Below are 15,781 nucleotides of genomic sequence, written 5' to 3'. Positions count from 1 at the left end.
CTAAACCACTCTTAAGTCTCTTTTTGTTGCAGCATGAACTCATATCCATTATCCCAAACTGGAAAACACAAAACATATGGACACCTACTAAGAATTATCAGAGCATAAAATGACTTTAAAAGTTGCAAAGAGGACCATAGTTACTCCAGGAGAGCTCAAGAAAACATCTCCATTGGGGAAATCTGCTGACAGCTGAACAATTTAGAAAAAAACTTTTAAGTTCCCTTCACCACAAGCCTTGAGGTGGTCAGAGCAACCAGGTGAGAATGGCTGATCTGGTCAGATGAAAACAAAAATTGAGTCTGTGGGCTACATGCAAAACTCTGTAAGAGAGAAAACAAAACCCTGAAGATCACCAAACACCAAAATAAAACATTGGCTGCAGCTCCCTGCTGTGAGGATGTTTTTATTTAGCAGCCAAAGGGTTAGCTGGTCAGAGATGATAGGATGGGGCCAAATGTAGAGGGAAACCTGGCATTCCAGAGGGGAAATGACCCTACACATACAGCCAGGTTAAAACAGAATGGCTTAACTGAAAGCATTTTAAAATGGCTGAGTCAAAGTATAGAACTAAAAAGCAATGAGAACCATTTGACAAGAATGGGGAAACAAAGCTCAGTCTGTGTACAGCTGATTTAGACATACCCTCAAGGATTTGCAGCTGTGCTTGCTGAAAGAAAATCTAGATTTTATGACCAATTCTACATTTTCTTCCATTTCGCATCTGTGTTTTACATCGCATAAGGCTAACCACAAAAAGATCCAATAAAAAAAAAGGAGTTAGAGGTTGTGACCTGTCATAATATACAAATGAAATGACTAAGTATGCCTGCAAAACAAAAGCTGGTTAAAAATGAAAAGGAAATGCATTGAGACTAATATTAAGTAATAACCTTTTGAGTCAACTAAAGTTTATATCAAAAGTTTATATCATTTTAAAAATGTCTAAAGAGAAGTTAAATTTTTGATTTTGTTTATAGAGGCAGCCGCTCTTACATCTTTGGTTCTCTAAGAAGCTGTTGAAGCTTTCTGAGAATTTCTTGCAGTTTAATTCTTTTGTTTTGTAAAATAATTCTCTCTGAAAATTACAGGCAATTATAAAGTGAGGATGCCTGAATGCTTTCAAATGAGCGCTCTTGTTAGGGTTCCTCCACGCCTTCCCCTTCATTAAAAAAAAACATCTTAAAGGGTTTTTTTTGTAATTTTCTCACTTATTTTAACACAATTTTGAAAATCATTTTCTCTTAGACACCTGACAAACAGGATAATATATATAAAAAAAAAGAGAGCTGAACACATGAAGACACAGACACACACACAGCTGTTTAATTTGCGGAAAGCGGATCCGTTACTCTCGCTGTCAGCAGCCTGACAGCCTTATCCCTAATTCCTGCCAAAAGGGACTGCTTGCAATCACCCCATCATGCTCAACCAGCAATATGACGCGTGTGGTCCATGACAATTAGACTTCACAGAGCGCCTGCTTGCTTGGATATGCGTCTTGTCGATTGATATGATCCCACATGTAACTGTGTATTATGAATGAAGACTAGTTTTTAGCTTCTTCTTTGCAATTATCCTGTCACTGGGACAGAAGCATCACGTCGGCGACGAGCCACAATCAAGGCATTTACCCCCCTTGTGTGATCGAGTAAGCGTGTGTGTGTTTGTGCGTGCACTCGGCTGTCTGGGGGCTTTCAGGAGTGTGGATGCTCATTTTCAGTCAACATCCCTTTCTCACTTTTTGTAATTTTTCATCTTATGTCAGCCTGATGATAGCCAGCCAAAGATTCATTACAATACAATCAATTTAGTGAAGCTGAAGGACGTTTTAACAGTATTTATTCATCCTCTATATTCTGTTATGGGTTACATGACAACAACCTGATAAGTTTGTTTCTTTTTATTTGCTTTCCATTTACCTCTCTATGCACATTAATTATCGTAGAGTTAAGTAGAGATGAATGGACTGTACCTTCTTCTCCAGATCTGTTGCTTTGGCCTCACTGGCTTCCACTTTGGTCTTATCCACCATGTTGTCTATGGACAGAAACAGGTGGGGGGAGGAGAGAGAAACCAGAAGAGAGGTCAAAGATAAGATAATGATTTTGGCGACACACTTCCATGCATCGAGCCTCAAAACCATTTTACCCTTCAGTGTGGTACAAGGATTGTGCACTCACATAAATTCACAGGATAGAGACCATCTGTCTTCCTATTGTCCCTTTTATCACAACACTTGGAGTCAAGATCCATGAGGCGATTGTAGAGGCATCTCATTACAACAGGATCCTTTGTGTTCCACGCTGCTTTTACATATCATTACCTTTTAAGCCTTCAACACCACGCACCTTTGTATTTCCCTTCATGCAGGATAAATGGCTTCTATGGGAGTTATGTATGATCAGATTTGCTTCTTAGCAGAGGACGGGGTGAGGAGGACACCTGATGACCAACAGGATGCCTTTGCAGCATAATTGCAGGTCAACAGGTGGCTCAGAGATGGTGATGGAGCTAATTAATATGAAGATAAATGCCACAATGTCACTGGATCAAAGGCAGCTTATGGAGTTTGAGGTGGGTGGAACGGAGGACAGTGAGGCTACGTGGCCACATTAAAAAAGAAAACTTCAAAAATCTATATGGTTAATTGGAGAGTAACCCATAAAGATAGAGGCGATAAAAGGAATATGCAGGAGTGGAACGGATTAAATGAAAAAAAAAAAAAAAAATGCTTTAGGGGAGGATAAGCTGAATGAAACCAAAGATCAAGACTAGATTCCTCACATAAAAAATAACTTAAGATATGGATCTACATGCGATCTCAGGGTGTTTTTGTGTACAAGTTTACGTGGTTATTGGATGTGGATTTGGTGGTGGGGGAGAGGCTCATGGTAGCTAGGCTAAATGGGACAAACTTTGAATAGACAGCACAGAGGGAAACAGAATGTGGTGGAAAAAAAACTGTGCTGAATTTTAGAGTTCAAAGAAAAACACTAAATAATGCATGCAGGGCAGAATTAGGCTGCTTTCCACCAATAATAACTCTGACAGGCTTAAAAGAGGCCAGCCAGCCTGCGTGTGTCGGGACGCATTTAGAAGCTGTGCAATTAGAGTCTCCTGCAGTGAGCAACAGAGACCCGGCATAAAGAGCGATGAACTCGTTAGATGTGGCCTGCACCTGCATTTGGCTTCATTTTAGCCACCTGCAGGCGCTGATCTTCAACAGCCGTCACTCAGGTTAGAGAAAATCTGTATTCAGACAAATGTTTACAGCTATTTTTTTTCCCTTCTCAGGAAAATCCATGTTATATTTGTATTCAATGGAGAGTGACATGAAACAGATCTCACGGATCAGTGGCAATCACAAAGTCAACTTTAATCCCCTCCCCCGACACCTTCCTGATGGCGGATTAAGGTCCGTGTCCAACCATTTCAGTCTCCTCTAAAATCTGACAGTCATTCCCACATCATGCTGTGACTGACCAGCTTGTCAACCATGAATAACTGGTTTAAACCTTAAGCACATTTTTTTTTCAGTTAAGCGATCTGTGGCGCTTTTCAATCAGTAAACACTGTGGAGTAGTTTACTTTTCATCCTAAAGACATCCCTCCTTTAATGATAAAGCATCACCGCCATCTGTGGAAATGCTTTTCCGTTTATCTCTCAAAGAGGCTATATGGATCTGGTAGAAACATCCAAGGAAGCGAGTTCTACAAAGCAGTTTTGACACACCATAAATCAGTCCTAATACTTTGATTCCCAGAGAAAAGTGTGTGTCATGCCTGCAGCTGGAAGGGATGGTGTGCCCCGCAGACAAATGAAGATGGGCACTGCTGGCTGGGCTTTATTTATGCACTCTCCATCTCAGCATGCAAGCTAAAATACAACAGCAAAATGCTTTTGGATTTGTAGCGAATGGAAAAAGCAAGTTTTTAATCTATTCCTTCAAGAAAAATGTCTTTTATACAATTTCCTTGTGTTGTTGAAACCTGTAGCACCATTCAGCCTATACTGATACCCACTCTCTGGCTCCACCTTGTGGTTTTACTAATGATCAATGCAACCTTATAAGTAAAAAATACAGCTACTTTTTCCATCAAAGAAGTTTATACCCAAGTATTTCTTTTGTGGTCTGTTGGTTTTCTGCCTTATTATTCAAAAGGTGAAGTGCATTCCAGTACTGGAGTAGGTGGAAAAATCTGGAAGCTAGTGTGTTGAGGGATGGAAAATCCAAGATCGTCAGAATGTTCTGATCCAATAACTCACCTATCAAACCTTCGATGTCGAAGCTCAGCTTGCGGCATTTGAAGTCGGGGTCTGACCCATTCTTGTGCAGCACAATCTGAGCAATACATTCATCTATCAGCTTGTAGTACTGAGGCCTGTTAGGAGCAAGGAGACACGCATTTATCATTAGACACATTTTGAAAACTCTCTTTGAGCACTATTTTTTTACATTACTTTTCCCAGAGGTAATGTGTAAAATAAAGCAAACGTATGTCGTCAATGGCAACTGTTTTTTTTTTTAGGTCGTCAATAACAGAGGCTCTGACTCCGCTCAAGACAAATCATGTTAGGCTGCTCAGGAAAAATAGAATGTGTGAGCACACCTCCTCTGCTACTCTGTCTTTGAAACAGAGATTGGATGTCTGTGCGAGCAGGGCAGTTTGAGTTTCTTGTCACTAAGATTGATTGTGTGCAACTGCTTGTGCGAGAGCAGGCTGGTTTGGGTCCGGCGTCAAACGTCTGATCAAACCAGCTTCATACAAGACACTCCATTTCAGAGGTGTCTTATTCCTTGACCCCATTAAATGCTGCCAGATTTTAAAAACTCAACACTATTTATTCCATTACTGGTCTCTCCTCTTACTTTGCTTTTGTTTCATGCTTATTTCGCTACTTCACTATACTTTAAATGTGTTTTTCTTTTTTTCTTTTTTTTCCTACAGCTGAGATTTATCCGTGGAGCGAGAGAGACATCTAGTGTATGAATAAAACTTTGTCCATAGATTTTGCCATTTTTAACTCATCTTGAGTACATTAAAATGTGCTAAAAATGACTCATTAGACCATCTGGTAAGGCATGGCTTTATTTCCATGCATAAGGAACTTATGCGATTCTTTAACCACACTAATGAAAGTCACTACACATATGCACTATGCAGATATAACTACAGAAACCTTATATTGAGCTCTGATCCATTAAATTCCATTCTTACTGAGATACTTGAGACTGAACCAACCATGACAGAAGAAATGGGAGGTGGGTGGAATCAGCAGGTACTCCATGTAGCAATTTACCACTACTCTCCATTTTCCCTGGATTATTGTCTCACAGTCTGAGCCTCCGTTCTCCTTTCATCTCTGTATTAACAGAGCTGTACTTTGAGCCATTCTGAAGCCCTTTCTCCTCCTCCTGTTTTCTATACCTCTTTGGATCCCATTACAGACCACCTTTGCTGTACATCAGCTTAATAGAAAAACTTGTTAGAGACAACAGAAAAAAATAAATAAAATCAGCTTATTTTCCCGACCCAATCCTTTTTTTCAAATTAGCTTGCCCAGCTATCGATGACAGTTTTATGTCTAAACATCATTCAATGCACTGGAAAAACATCCAGTTTGCCCTATTGAAACAGGTCGTCTTATTGGTTTTTTCTTTCTGTGCTTAGAAAAGGGCTGCAAATCATTTTTAAATTAAAACACAGAAACACACAATGCTCAGTAAATAATAGTATTCTGCAGTGCTTTTGTCATTTAATCATTTCTTCCCCTTTCCTTCCTTTAAATAAAACTCCAAGGGGCTTTGGAGGACACAGAGCGAGACATTAGCATATTTCTCCTGATAAGTGTGGATGGTGCTCAATTCCATTAAAATGAAACTGGACTTCTTTGCATTTATTAATTTCAGTCTCGATAAGACCCTCTTGAAAACAAACAGCAAATGGAGAAAACGGCTGGAATGAGGGAGATGTGAAAAAAACAAAACAAAATATGACATATTTTGAAATTCTCTCCATCTTGGTGACACTGACATTATTTCAGCAGCACACGGCTTCATTTCTACCAAATATACTGTGATTTATTACCCATGTGATGAGTAATTGTTCTAAGCCCTGATCGAACTGGATCATTAATCATTTCCTTTTAATACACTGACTCTGGTCTAAAGGTGCATCTTTATACATTATTTTACTGAAGGGAATTTATTTGACCAATTAGACAAATGCAACTCATTATTTACAGAGAGGTTAATCTGTGCTTTATCAATGATGATGGCATACAGCTGATGCAAAACAGAGTTTCCCTAAAAGAAATATTTTTTTTTTCAGTAAAGATTGTAATGGCTTGTGAAAGAAGAGTCCCTGTATTGTAGAGATCATAAACTGTATCATTCCTATAGGCTCCTATAGACCGGAACAACAGCATCTATTCAGTGGGGTATATAGAGATAATCAGCCTGAGCTCTGCTGAGGTAATGAGGATCACCAGGCTGCTGAATTCATCCAGTTCATTGTTTGTGACTCGCCTTCCTCCTGAAAAAATTATTGAGGTTAAACTTGCTATTAAATCAGTGGAGCAACACCGTGGTCCACAAAGCTCTTTTTTCCCCCCTTTTTTCCAACTTTTATTGTCATCACACATCAACTCTCTGCATTTAACCCATCTCCTTGGGGAGCAGTGGGCTGCCATTGTGCGGTGCCCGGGAAGCAGTGTAGGGTTAAGGGTCTTTTGCTTAGGGACCAAGAGTGGCAGTCTGTGGAAGTGGGGCTCGAACTCAGAACCTCAGGATTCAAAGCTCTATGCCCTTACCACTAGGCCGCCACTCCCCTTGCATCACTAGTAATAAGAGTTTTCCAAGTGCTTCGAAAATGAAGAGAACAGTGGATCAATATCAGCTGAAGCTCCCGCAATAATCAGAGACTATTAACATCATTGTGAAATGACTCTTGTTCCAGACTCTAAGGTCTTGTTTTTACAAATAAATTCACTTAAAGAGAGGACCTGAGGATAACTGGATAACTCTTACGGCAGTCATCAGGCTTTTTCATCATTACCTAATTTATATGATGAATACAACATAACACCAGTTTAAAATATGTTTGTTTTCCACAATAATATTCAATTCCTGAAAAAGATTTAATTGTGCATTTTTATCTGTAAATTATAATCAGCAAATTGAAAGAAATGCATGAAATAAATCACTATGTGTAGTTAATTTAAAAGTGATGCAAGTTCCTTCTGCTAATTAGGATTTCTAAAATAAATAAACTTTACAATTATATTCTGATATTTTACTAACGTAGCTGTACGTCAACATTTTATGAAGGATAACAGGTCTGTAATAATGGAGTAGGAACTATGTATGAGATCAAATTTGATTCCCATGGTAAAAATGTTTTTAGCATCATAAAGCCTTAAAGCTCACTTGAACTCAGAATGTGTTTTGCCTTCTACATTGTTCTCTATCCAAGGCCATCAAAGGATACTTGATTGGCCACTGGGTACATTCTGTCACCTGAACTTCCTAAACAGCACAAAAGCAAGATCGATACAGGAGAATAAGCTCCAGCTGATTATTATAGGTCTCCACTTTTTCTGCCTGTTATCTGGGGACAGTCATGAGTTAATTTATGTTTTTAAGAGGAAATGTCTGCCATTAAACCAGAGAGTCACAGCAAGTGCTGGTTACTAATATGCTTGATTTACATTAAAAACATACAACCATCATCATCCTTTAAGCTGTTAAACTGTGCCCTCAAATTATCTTCATAGAGTTTTTCAGCTCCAACTATAGATGAAGATTCACGAGTTAATCAGTCAGAGATAGATTTTTCATTGATCATCAATTGTCAGATCAAACACTGAAAAATACTTTTATCCTTTAAATGATAAATTAGAAAGTATTACACAACTATTAAGTGGAGAGAAATGAAACACTATAGGAGCAAATAAAAACAATCTCATGTCTGCTGTGGATATTCTTTCTGTCCCCTACCTGTCCACAACTATATAATTCTACCAATAAACAACACACCTGTTGGTGATTTAAGCCATCAGGTTAACTAGAGCCCTTAAAGTCAGAACAGGGGTAGCGTTGAACATTTCTCAGAGCACTGTCTGAAAACAGAGTTTAGCTACAAGCCGCCTTCATAGCTCTGGGTGGAGCATGTCAGCAGACAAACTAATACACTACCCTTTTGAAAACTGGGCCGAGAACGGTCCGAGTACGGTAACCGAGATAACTGTTGAGTGTAAATGCAAAGCAACTGAACTAGACCATGCCAGACAAAACCAACCATGCTAAATCTAGTACTAGTCTTGTCCAGCATGGCCTGCTTTGTAATTTACAGATCTCTTCACCTGTTCACAACACAAACTTCTTCTCAGCCCAGAGATGTAGTATTGTGGATCGCCAATAGGAGGCGAAGAAGCATGTAAATTGTCGCATGAACCAAGCTCAGCATGGTTAATTGATCAAAGCTCGGACAATAGTGAACTCAACAAATGTCTTTTTTGTATAAGGAATGTAGTGGAAAAAAGACCCATTTTATTATATTTATTTGGACAACTAACACTTAGAACAAGACCAGCTAATGCTATGGCTACGAGTTAGTATTTCTGTCAGAATGTCCTGACATGGTAAGTTGACGCTAACAGACACAAACCATTAAGTCTCACTGATTTTGAGCCATTTAGCAAAGAACTGAAAAGCAGTTAAAAAAATACTTCCAACAACCTCTCTTTTGTAATCCCAAACAAAGACTGACTCAAAAGGGCTAAATAAACAACCTCTAGACCATCATTGTTTAAATTCACTTCACAATTTAATACTTCCTGCTGTTCTATCACAAACAGCAATCTCCACTTTCTAATATAAGAAAAAGAAACCATCAGGATATTAACTTTAAAAGAAAAAATATGCTTTTCCCAAAATCAGATATTCTGCTCAAATTACCCACACCAACCCAACATATGCAATATGAGCCACAATAAGTAACATGCATTTCTATTCATTTAAAATCGAGTCAGATGTAATATATAAATGTATAAGTAGCAGGGACAGTATTGACGTAAATCAGAGTGTGTATTGGATGAATTACCTGGCAAAATAATCATTACGGATCAGGAGCAGGTGCTGCATAAGAGACAGGAAGTGGTTCTCAGCCTTGGAATCCTTCACTGTGTTGACCAGGATCTCAAAAACATCCCTCACATCATTGAGGAAAGTTAAGTTAAGGCTCATAGGAGTTTATTAACTTGTATCCTTAAGGACAAACAACCATTCTGAAGGTTTTAGCCACTATTAAAACCTTCCAATGGATTGTAAATGTTTATCAGGCACCAGCAGCACTGTTCCATCAAAAGGAGGCAGAGTTACACTAACTCCTAGGAGACACCTGGTGTCGAAAATCAAAACTGCAAATCATCAGCAGTGCAATATTTATTCATTCAGTAAAATTCTCTCACAAAGGACATTTATTAAACAGTTTAAAAAAACATAATAGTGATAAGATTTATCTGTCATAATTGATTATGTTTCCAAACCTCAGAAACTGATAGGAGAATTTTGTTATTACTTTTAATATGTCAACCTTTATCCCTCTGCTGGTTCGTGGAATCATCAGTAAACAATCAGTATAATTTAAATCAGTTATTGCGTATTCAACTGGTGCTGTGAAAGCTAATTTAAAATAAAGTGTTTTGTGGTTTTGAGGTGCCAGACTGTATGACTAACAAAGAGATAATTCAGAGCTATTTTGAAACAAACCCTGAGGGTAGTGGGCTTATTTGGAGCCTGCAGCATTACCACTGCTAATATGATTAAGTCAACAAAATTGAATTTGTCAAAAGTAAACAACAAAAGTTATAAAAAGAAAACAACCAAGGAAGCATCAGGGCTGTTTAGCATGACTTTAAATCCTTCCTAGCAGCAAATATAAGTCCAAGCTTATTGCATGTTTAATATGCAGTTATAAACTGTAACTCTAGACTGGTTTGGTTTCCAAAGATCATTTTTGCGCTCGTCAATTTCTTCCACAAAGGCAAACGTTTGCTCAAAGGAAGGATATTCCATTTCTATGCGGATGTCATCAAGACGTCCTTTCAGCTCCTCCGAGTCATCTTCGGCCTGCTCATCAAACACCATGAGTTGCACCTTTAGCTCTTCATTTTCTATCACACGGAACTCCTGCAGGGAACAAGATGGGAAGGAAGAAGAAAGAAGAAAACAGGAGAATAACAGGAGGTGTGTCACAGTGCAGCATATTTGACCTTGGACAGCTGAGATCGGTCATTTATTTATTTTTCGTTCATTTAGAGGAAATATATATGCACATCCAAACAGTGTAAAGATGTATATTTGATGTAATCTAATAGAGTTCTTAATTTTTTACCCCCAGCTGCTCTCTTAGTCCCAGTCTTAGGAGTTCAGAGCGAATGTGGATTCTGAAGTCCAGTTCTTCTGCCCGGCTGATCAGAGCGTTGATCAGCTGCATGCATGCACCCTGCAAAAAACACATCAAGTTAGCTTTACATAAAGTGGTTCCAATTAGCAATATTTAGCCTTCTTTAAGTCGATTGAATTGTTATTAAAAATACATATATCCATTAGGTATGCAGCTATTTATTACAGAAATATAAGACGTTTAATGAGCACCAAAGTTCTTGTTCAGGTGTGAAACAAGCTCCATACCTTAAGAGGAATATGGGTGCTGTTCATTCCAGTCACAAGAGGCTGAAATCTCTCAGTGCCTCGTTTTTCAGCTTCTTCTGTAATGGCCTCCAAAACACGCTCATGACTTAAGGGGGGAAATGCATTTAGAAAAGAGATTTCAACAATAAAAAGTACATGTTGCATAATTGTATAACTATCAACTCGACCTAGATATTAAAGTAGAGAGCTGAGTATCCTTACAGGTTTTCAGGATGCTCCAAAATACAAAGGGCAGAGAGCAGTTTGACAGCATCCACCATCATGGTTGCTACCTTGGGGTTGATGGCTCTGACCAGGAGATGAATTCCTTCTTCTGACCCCAACATTGATTTTAAACCATACTAACAGGAACCACGGGGAGAAACAAACAACAATTTAGAGAGGATTCTGGGTTTTATGCCTGCAACAATCACATGAAATGTATTCTCTAGGAAAAAGATGAATTAATAGTCATTTGAAAAAGGCAACACTCCAAATTTTATTAGTCATCGAAAGGCTATTTGCATAGAAAATGGGTACTAAAATAAAAGAGCTAACGCTTTCTATCTTCGCTTATTATAATAACATGCTACATTTAACCTGGAGTAGACCGCAAAACTTCTAACTTAAAATCACTTTGACTACAAATACATAAACAAACCTATAGGGATGGCAATACATTGAGGACCTTTAATGTATGTATATTATAAATATTTGTCTTATACCAGTTTTTATATTTTCTACCTTTATACAGCTCTATTGCTTTTACATCTTTAATATCAATTAAGAGAAAATGGTGTAGAATAAATCATGTTACGTCTCATTAGAATCCATATGTAAAAAGAAAAAATAACAGCTAATGGTTCTATAGGTGGTCAGGGTACCATCTAGTGGCGTAAAATGTGTAGTGAATATAATTCTGATCTGGTAGTCATCACAAACAAGTCACACACAAGCTTTAAAGAAAACACTACAGATGAACTTTCTCACCATGTTGTTCATGAAGGCTTTCAGGCAGCGAATGATCTCATGCTGACATTTGACTCCAACATTTCTTGGTAGAATAAAAAGAGAATATAGAAACATTACAGTTAGCTGAAAAGACCTGAAACCAAAACAAAACACCGCTTTATCATATTTTCTGGGACTTACGGGTATTCGTCTTTCTCATCTTGAAGTCGTTTAAGTAGAGACAACAGCAGAGCGAGGCCTTCATCTCCAAAATTCTGCACCCAACTGAAGGGGACAATATAAAAGCAGGCGTTTATTAATTGTTTAATTTATCATCAAAATGGTTTCCTGTTTTCCATTTCTTATAAAATCTTGGGTATTCTAAACAAAATGCTCCTATTTCTGTGTGAAAACCAACAGCCTTTCAGCAGAAGCCATTTGCCATTCCTCAAAATCAAAATACAGGGACTTTTTCACTGAATGTAGGAAAGTAGCACGGGCTTCACACAACAGTAATAAGCTGGACTGAGCCAAATGTAACAGAGAGTGATCAGTCATAGAAACAAGAGGGATGTCCTGATCAGATATTGATATCACTAATCAGTTCAAAATCATCCAGAAAATCAGTATCAGCCAGAAAATCAGTATCAGCCTTCATCTAAAATCTCAGATATAAGGAAGCTGATAAACACTATGTTTCTAATTAAAGTTTATGCAACCCATTTAATAATAAATGGGTCAGTTGTTCTCATACCCATCATTTTTAACTATTGTTCTCTGTTTAAATATATTGATCAAGCCTTTTCAAACAATCCAAACTAAAAAATATGAGTTGGTCTTTTGTTGGATGGTTCAATATTAAAAGATCCAATATCTATCATATCTTCAATGTCAGTATTTCTGATATGATAGAGAGACTGAAGCTTTGAATATCAGGTCAATATTGACAAATATTGATACAATATTATATTATAATAATATATACTGATACAATATCACATGAATCCTACATAGATTTCTTACTAATGTTTTTGTGTTAAATGTTAGAATAGGTTTAATCAATGATATCAGTCAAAAAGTGAACAATAGTCAAAGATAACTAATACTAATAAAGATAGCTAATACTGGATAATAGCTAAGAACAACCCATCTATTATATATCATGGGTTAGCATAAAGTAAACCGAGATGAATAGAAGGAGTCGTTCTATCAACATGCTGACATCGTAGATTTCAGATGCAGGCTGATATATCCGGATATTTGTTTTGAGCTGATTTCAGACTGATTTACAAAATCAATATCACATCAGACATTCATAAAAAGATCTAATTTTTTTACATCATCAAAGTGCACATAATTTTATATTAGGAAATATAATTTTTCCATCATGCTTAAAAAGTCTGGATGAGAAGGGTATTCATTGAGCACCTTCAGTGTATTTAGAACAAATGAAGTCCTCTTGAAATTGATGCAAGCCAGAGAGCTCAGAACAGCAGCAGAGACATACATTTTCACCATTTTGTTCAAATAATAGTTTTCATTTGCTTTAGTATACTAAAGATTTTAATTGGAAATCTGTGCATCTTGTTGGTAAACAAAATATTTAATACTGCTCTTTAGTAAATCTGTTTTAAAATATAAGTGTATATTAGTGATTTGTTAAATTTCAACATTACTAATACTATAAACTGTAAATATATAATATATAATTTATGCTTGCTTTGAATTTTAATTGGAAAAGTCTGAATGAAATGGTAAAAGCTGAAAACCAGTACATGTTAAAATTTGATTTAAAAGTGAGATTAATATTACATGTAGCATGGATAGAGATTTCACACTAAAAAGCTCCTAATTTGAGGCATCAAAGTGGTGCAGCCCCTCATAGAATGTATGTGTTACTCTACCTGACAGGGTTGTTGTTGAGAGAGACCCTCAGTGATTCCAGACAGCCAAGCAGCTGTGTGTCTCTGTACTCCATCTTTAACTCCTGGATGTACATCATTGCTGACTTGGACCTTTCTTTCTGATCTTGCCCCTAAAAACAAAAGAAATACAGACCATAAACTTTAAAATGTATTTTGCGTTTTACTGTTACTGTTATATAGAAATAACCCAATTTTGTTACTTAGTGTTTTTATGTCTTCATCTGTAATTCATTTTTTATTTCTTTAATAACTTATTTTGATGTGAAATCCAGAGGAAATACGGACCAATGGCTGGGCTGCAAGAGGATATTTATTTTCCTTTCTACCGTAAGGATCACAATGTGGGTTTTTTTTATTTGGCCCCATCCATACAAAAGGAAATCTGAAAAGCTATATTGCGTGGAAAATCATTCAAAGCTAAAGGTGAAATCTTATTTAAAGGAGGTAAACAATTTTTTCTCAAGCTTTATTTCCCATTTGCAGTCCAAGTATTATTCTTTGTTGGATCAAAGGGATTTAGAAAGAAAATAATGACCAGGACAAGAAAGCAGAGACCACACTAGATGGATTTCACCAACATATACTTTAAGCTAAAAAGGACAATTTTTGTAACCTGCATAAATAACTAAGTAATATTGTTTTGTTTGGCCATTTCAGTCTTTTTGACTTGTGTTTGAATTAGGTCCCAGTTCACTGAGGATTGTTCACCATCCATTTCACACAGCAATGCGATCCTGTTGTCCTCTGGAGTAGGTCATTCTAAAACCTTGATATTTTTCCTCTTTCTCCTTTGTTTTTACTGGATCTGTGGTGGATCTTGTAAGAACTTGTTTTATTTTCATGATGCTGGGTGATGCACAACCTAAAAATATAACAATGATGTTCTTGTGTTTTTGTCATGAAGCAAAAATAAACACACAGTTGAAACCAGGTGTGAACATACACAATAAATACTCTTTTTTCCCCATTGCTGTTGACATCACACACATTATTTTACTGTTTAAGGTCAGTTAGGAAAACCGATTTAATTTAAAATAATATTTTGTTTTCAACAACTTTCTTCCAATTTATAAGTTTGTTGGTATTTGAAAAACTGACCTATTTTATTTTGGCTATCCATCTGATGGCTTCCTCCTGATAGATGTGGTGAAACTCAGAAAAGATCGTAAGGCTGCTGTGCGCACACACGCACCCTCTCTACTTAGATAGATTGCATCAATTTGCTCATTATGGTTTTTATTTTCCAATATTTAAATCATATTGCTGTATTTTTTTCAGCAGAATACCCATAAAACTGCAATGGTCCGATTCAGGCTCTTCATATTTAGGATGTTGCTTTCAGGCTTGCAGATCACACATTTTTCTTCAAAACATAACAATTATTATAGTTGAAAACACTTCAAATTTACTTCTAAGAAATGTTTTAAGTGATAATATTTTGAGTGTACAGGTGCTGGTCATAAAATTAGAATATCATGAAAAAGTAGATTGATTTCAGTAATTCCATTTAAAAAGTGAAACTTGTATATTATATTCATACATTACATACAAACTCATATATTTCAGATGTTTATTTTGTTTAATTTTGATGATTACAAATGACAACAAATGAAAATCTCAAATTCATCATATCAGAAAATTAGAATATTACTGAAGACCAATAAAAACAAAGGATTTATAGAAATGTTGGCCAACTGAAAAGTATGAACATGAAAAGTATGAGCATGTACAGCACTCAGTATTTAGTTGGGCCTCCTTTGGCCTGTATTACTGCAGCAATGCGGCGTGGCATGGAGTCGATCAGTCTGTGGCACTGCTCAGGTGTTATGATAGCCCAGGTTGCTCTAATAGTGGCTTTTAGCTCTTCTGAATTGTTGGGTCTGGTGTATTGCATCTTCTTCTTCACAATACCCCATAGATTTTCTATGGGGTTAAGGTCAGGAGAGTTTGCTGGCCAATTAAGAACAGGGATACCATGGTCCTTCAACCAGGTACTGGTAGCTTTGGCACTGTGTGCAGGTGCCAAGTCCTGTTGGAAAATGAAATCTGCATCTCCAAAAAGTTGGTCAGCTGCAGGAAGCATGAAGTGCTCTAAAACTTCCTGGTATGTGGCTACGTTGACCCTGGACCTCAGAAAACACAATGGACCAACACCAGCAGATGACATGGCACCCCAAACCATCACTGACTGTGGAAACTTTACAC

The 15,781-nt window shown here is 37.1% G+C and overlaps 1 protein-coding gene across 2 annotated transcripts in view; it reads right to left on the bottom strand.

The window, feature by feature from the left end:
- LOC119776986 (protein diaphanous homolog 1-like) overlaps positions 1–15,781 on the bottom strand; it is a 140,255-nt gene that overhangs the window by 84,240 nt on the left and 40,234 nt on the right. For both annotated transcript variants that reach the window (XM_038275708.1, XM_038275709.1), the window contains 10 exons: positions 13,556–13,686; positions 11,853–11,936; positions 11,691–11,754; positions 10,923–11,062; positions 10,701–10,806; positions 10,402–10,512; positions 10,078–10,196; positions 9,109–9,225; positions 4,271–4,386; positions 1,976–2,040 (listed from right to left, as the gene is read on the bottom strand). In XM_038275708.1, coding sequence (XP_038131636.1) covers positions 1,976–2,040; positions 4,271–4,386; positions 9,109–9,225; positions 10,078–10,196; positions 10,402–10,512; positions 10,701–10,806; positions 10,923–11,062; positions 11,691–11,754; positions 11,853–11,936; positions 13,556–13,686 — 1,053 coding nt within the window. The remainder of the gene's footprint in view (positions 1–1,975; positions 2,041–4,270; positions 4,387–9,108; positions 9,226–10,077; positions 10,197–10,401; positions 10,513–10,700; positions 10,807–10,922; positions 11,063–11,690; positions 11,755–11,852; positions 11,937–13,555; positions 13,687–15,781) is intronic.

The sequence above is a fragment of the Cyprinodon tularosa genome, unplaced genomic scaffold (assembly GCF_016077235.1).
Source record: "Cyprinodon tularosa strain WSP-4 unplaced genomic scaffold, ASM1607723v1 ctg973, whole genome shotgun sequence".
Taxonomy (NCBI): Eukaryota; Metazoa; Chordata; class Actinopteri; order Cyprinodontiformes; family Cyprinodontidae; genus Cyprinodon; species Cyprinodon tularosa.
This window is presented reverse-complemented; position numbering and strand designations above follow the sequence as displayed.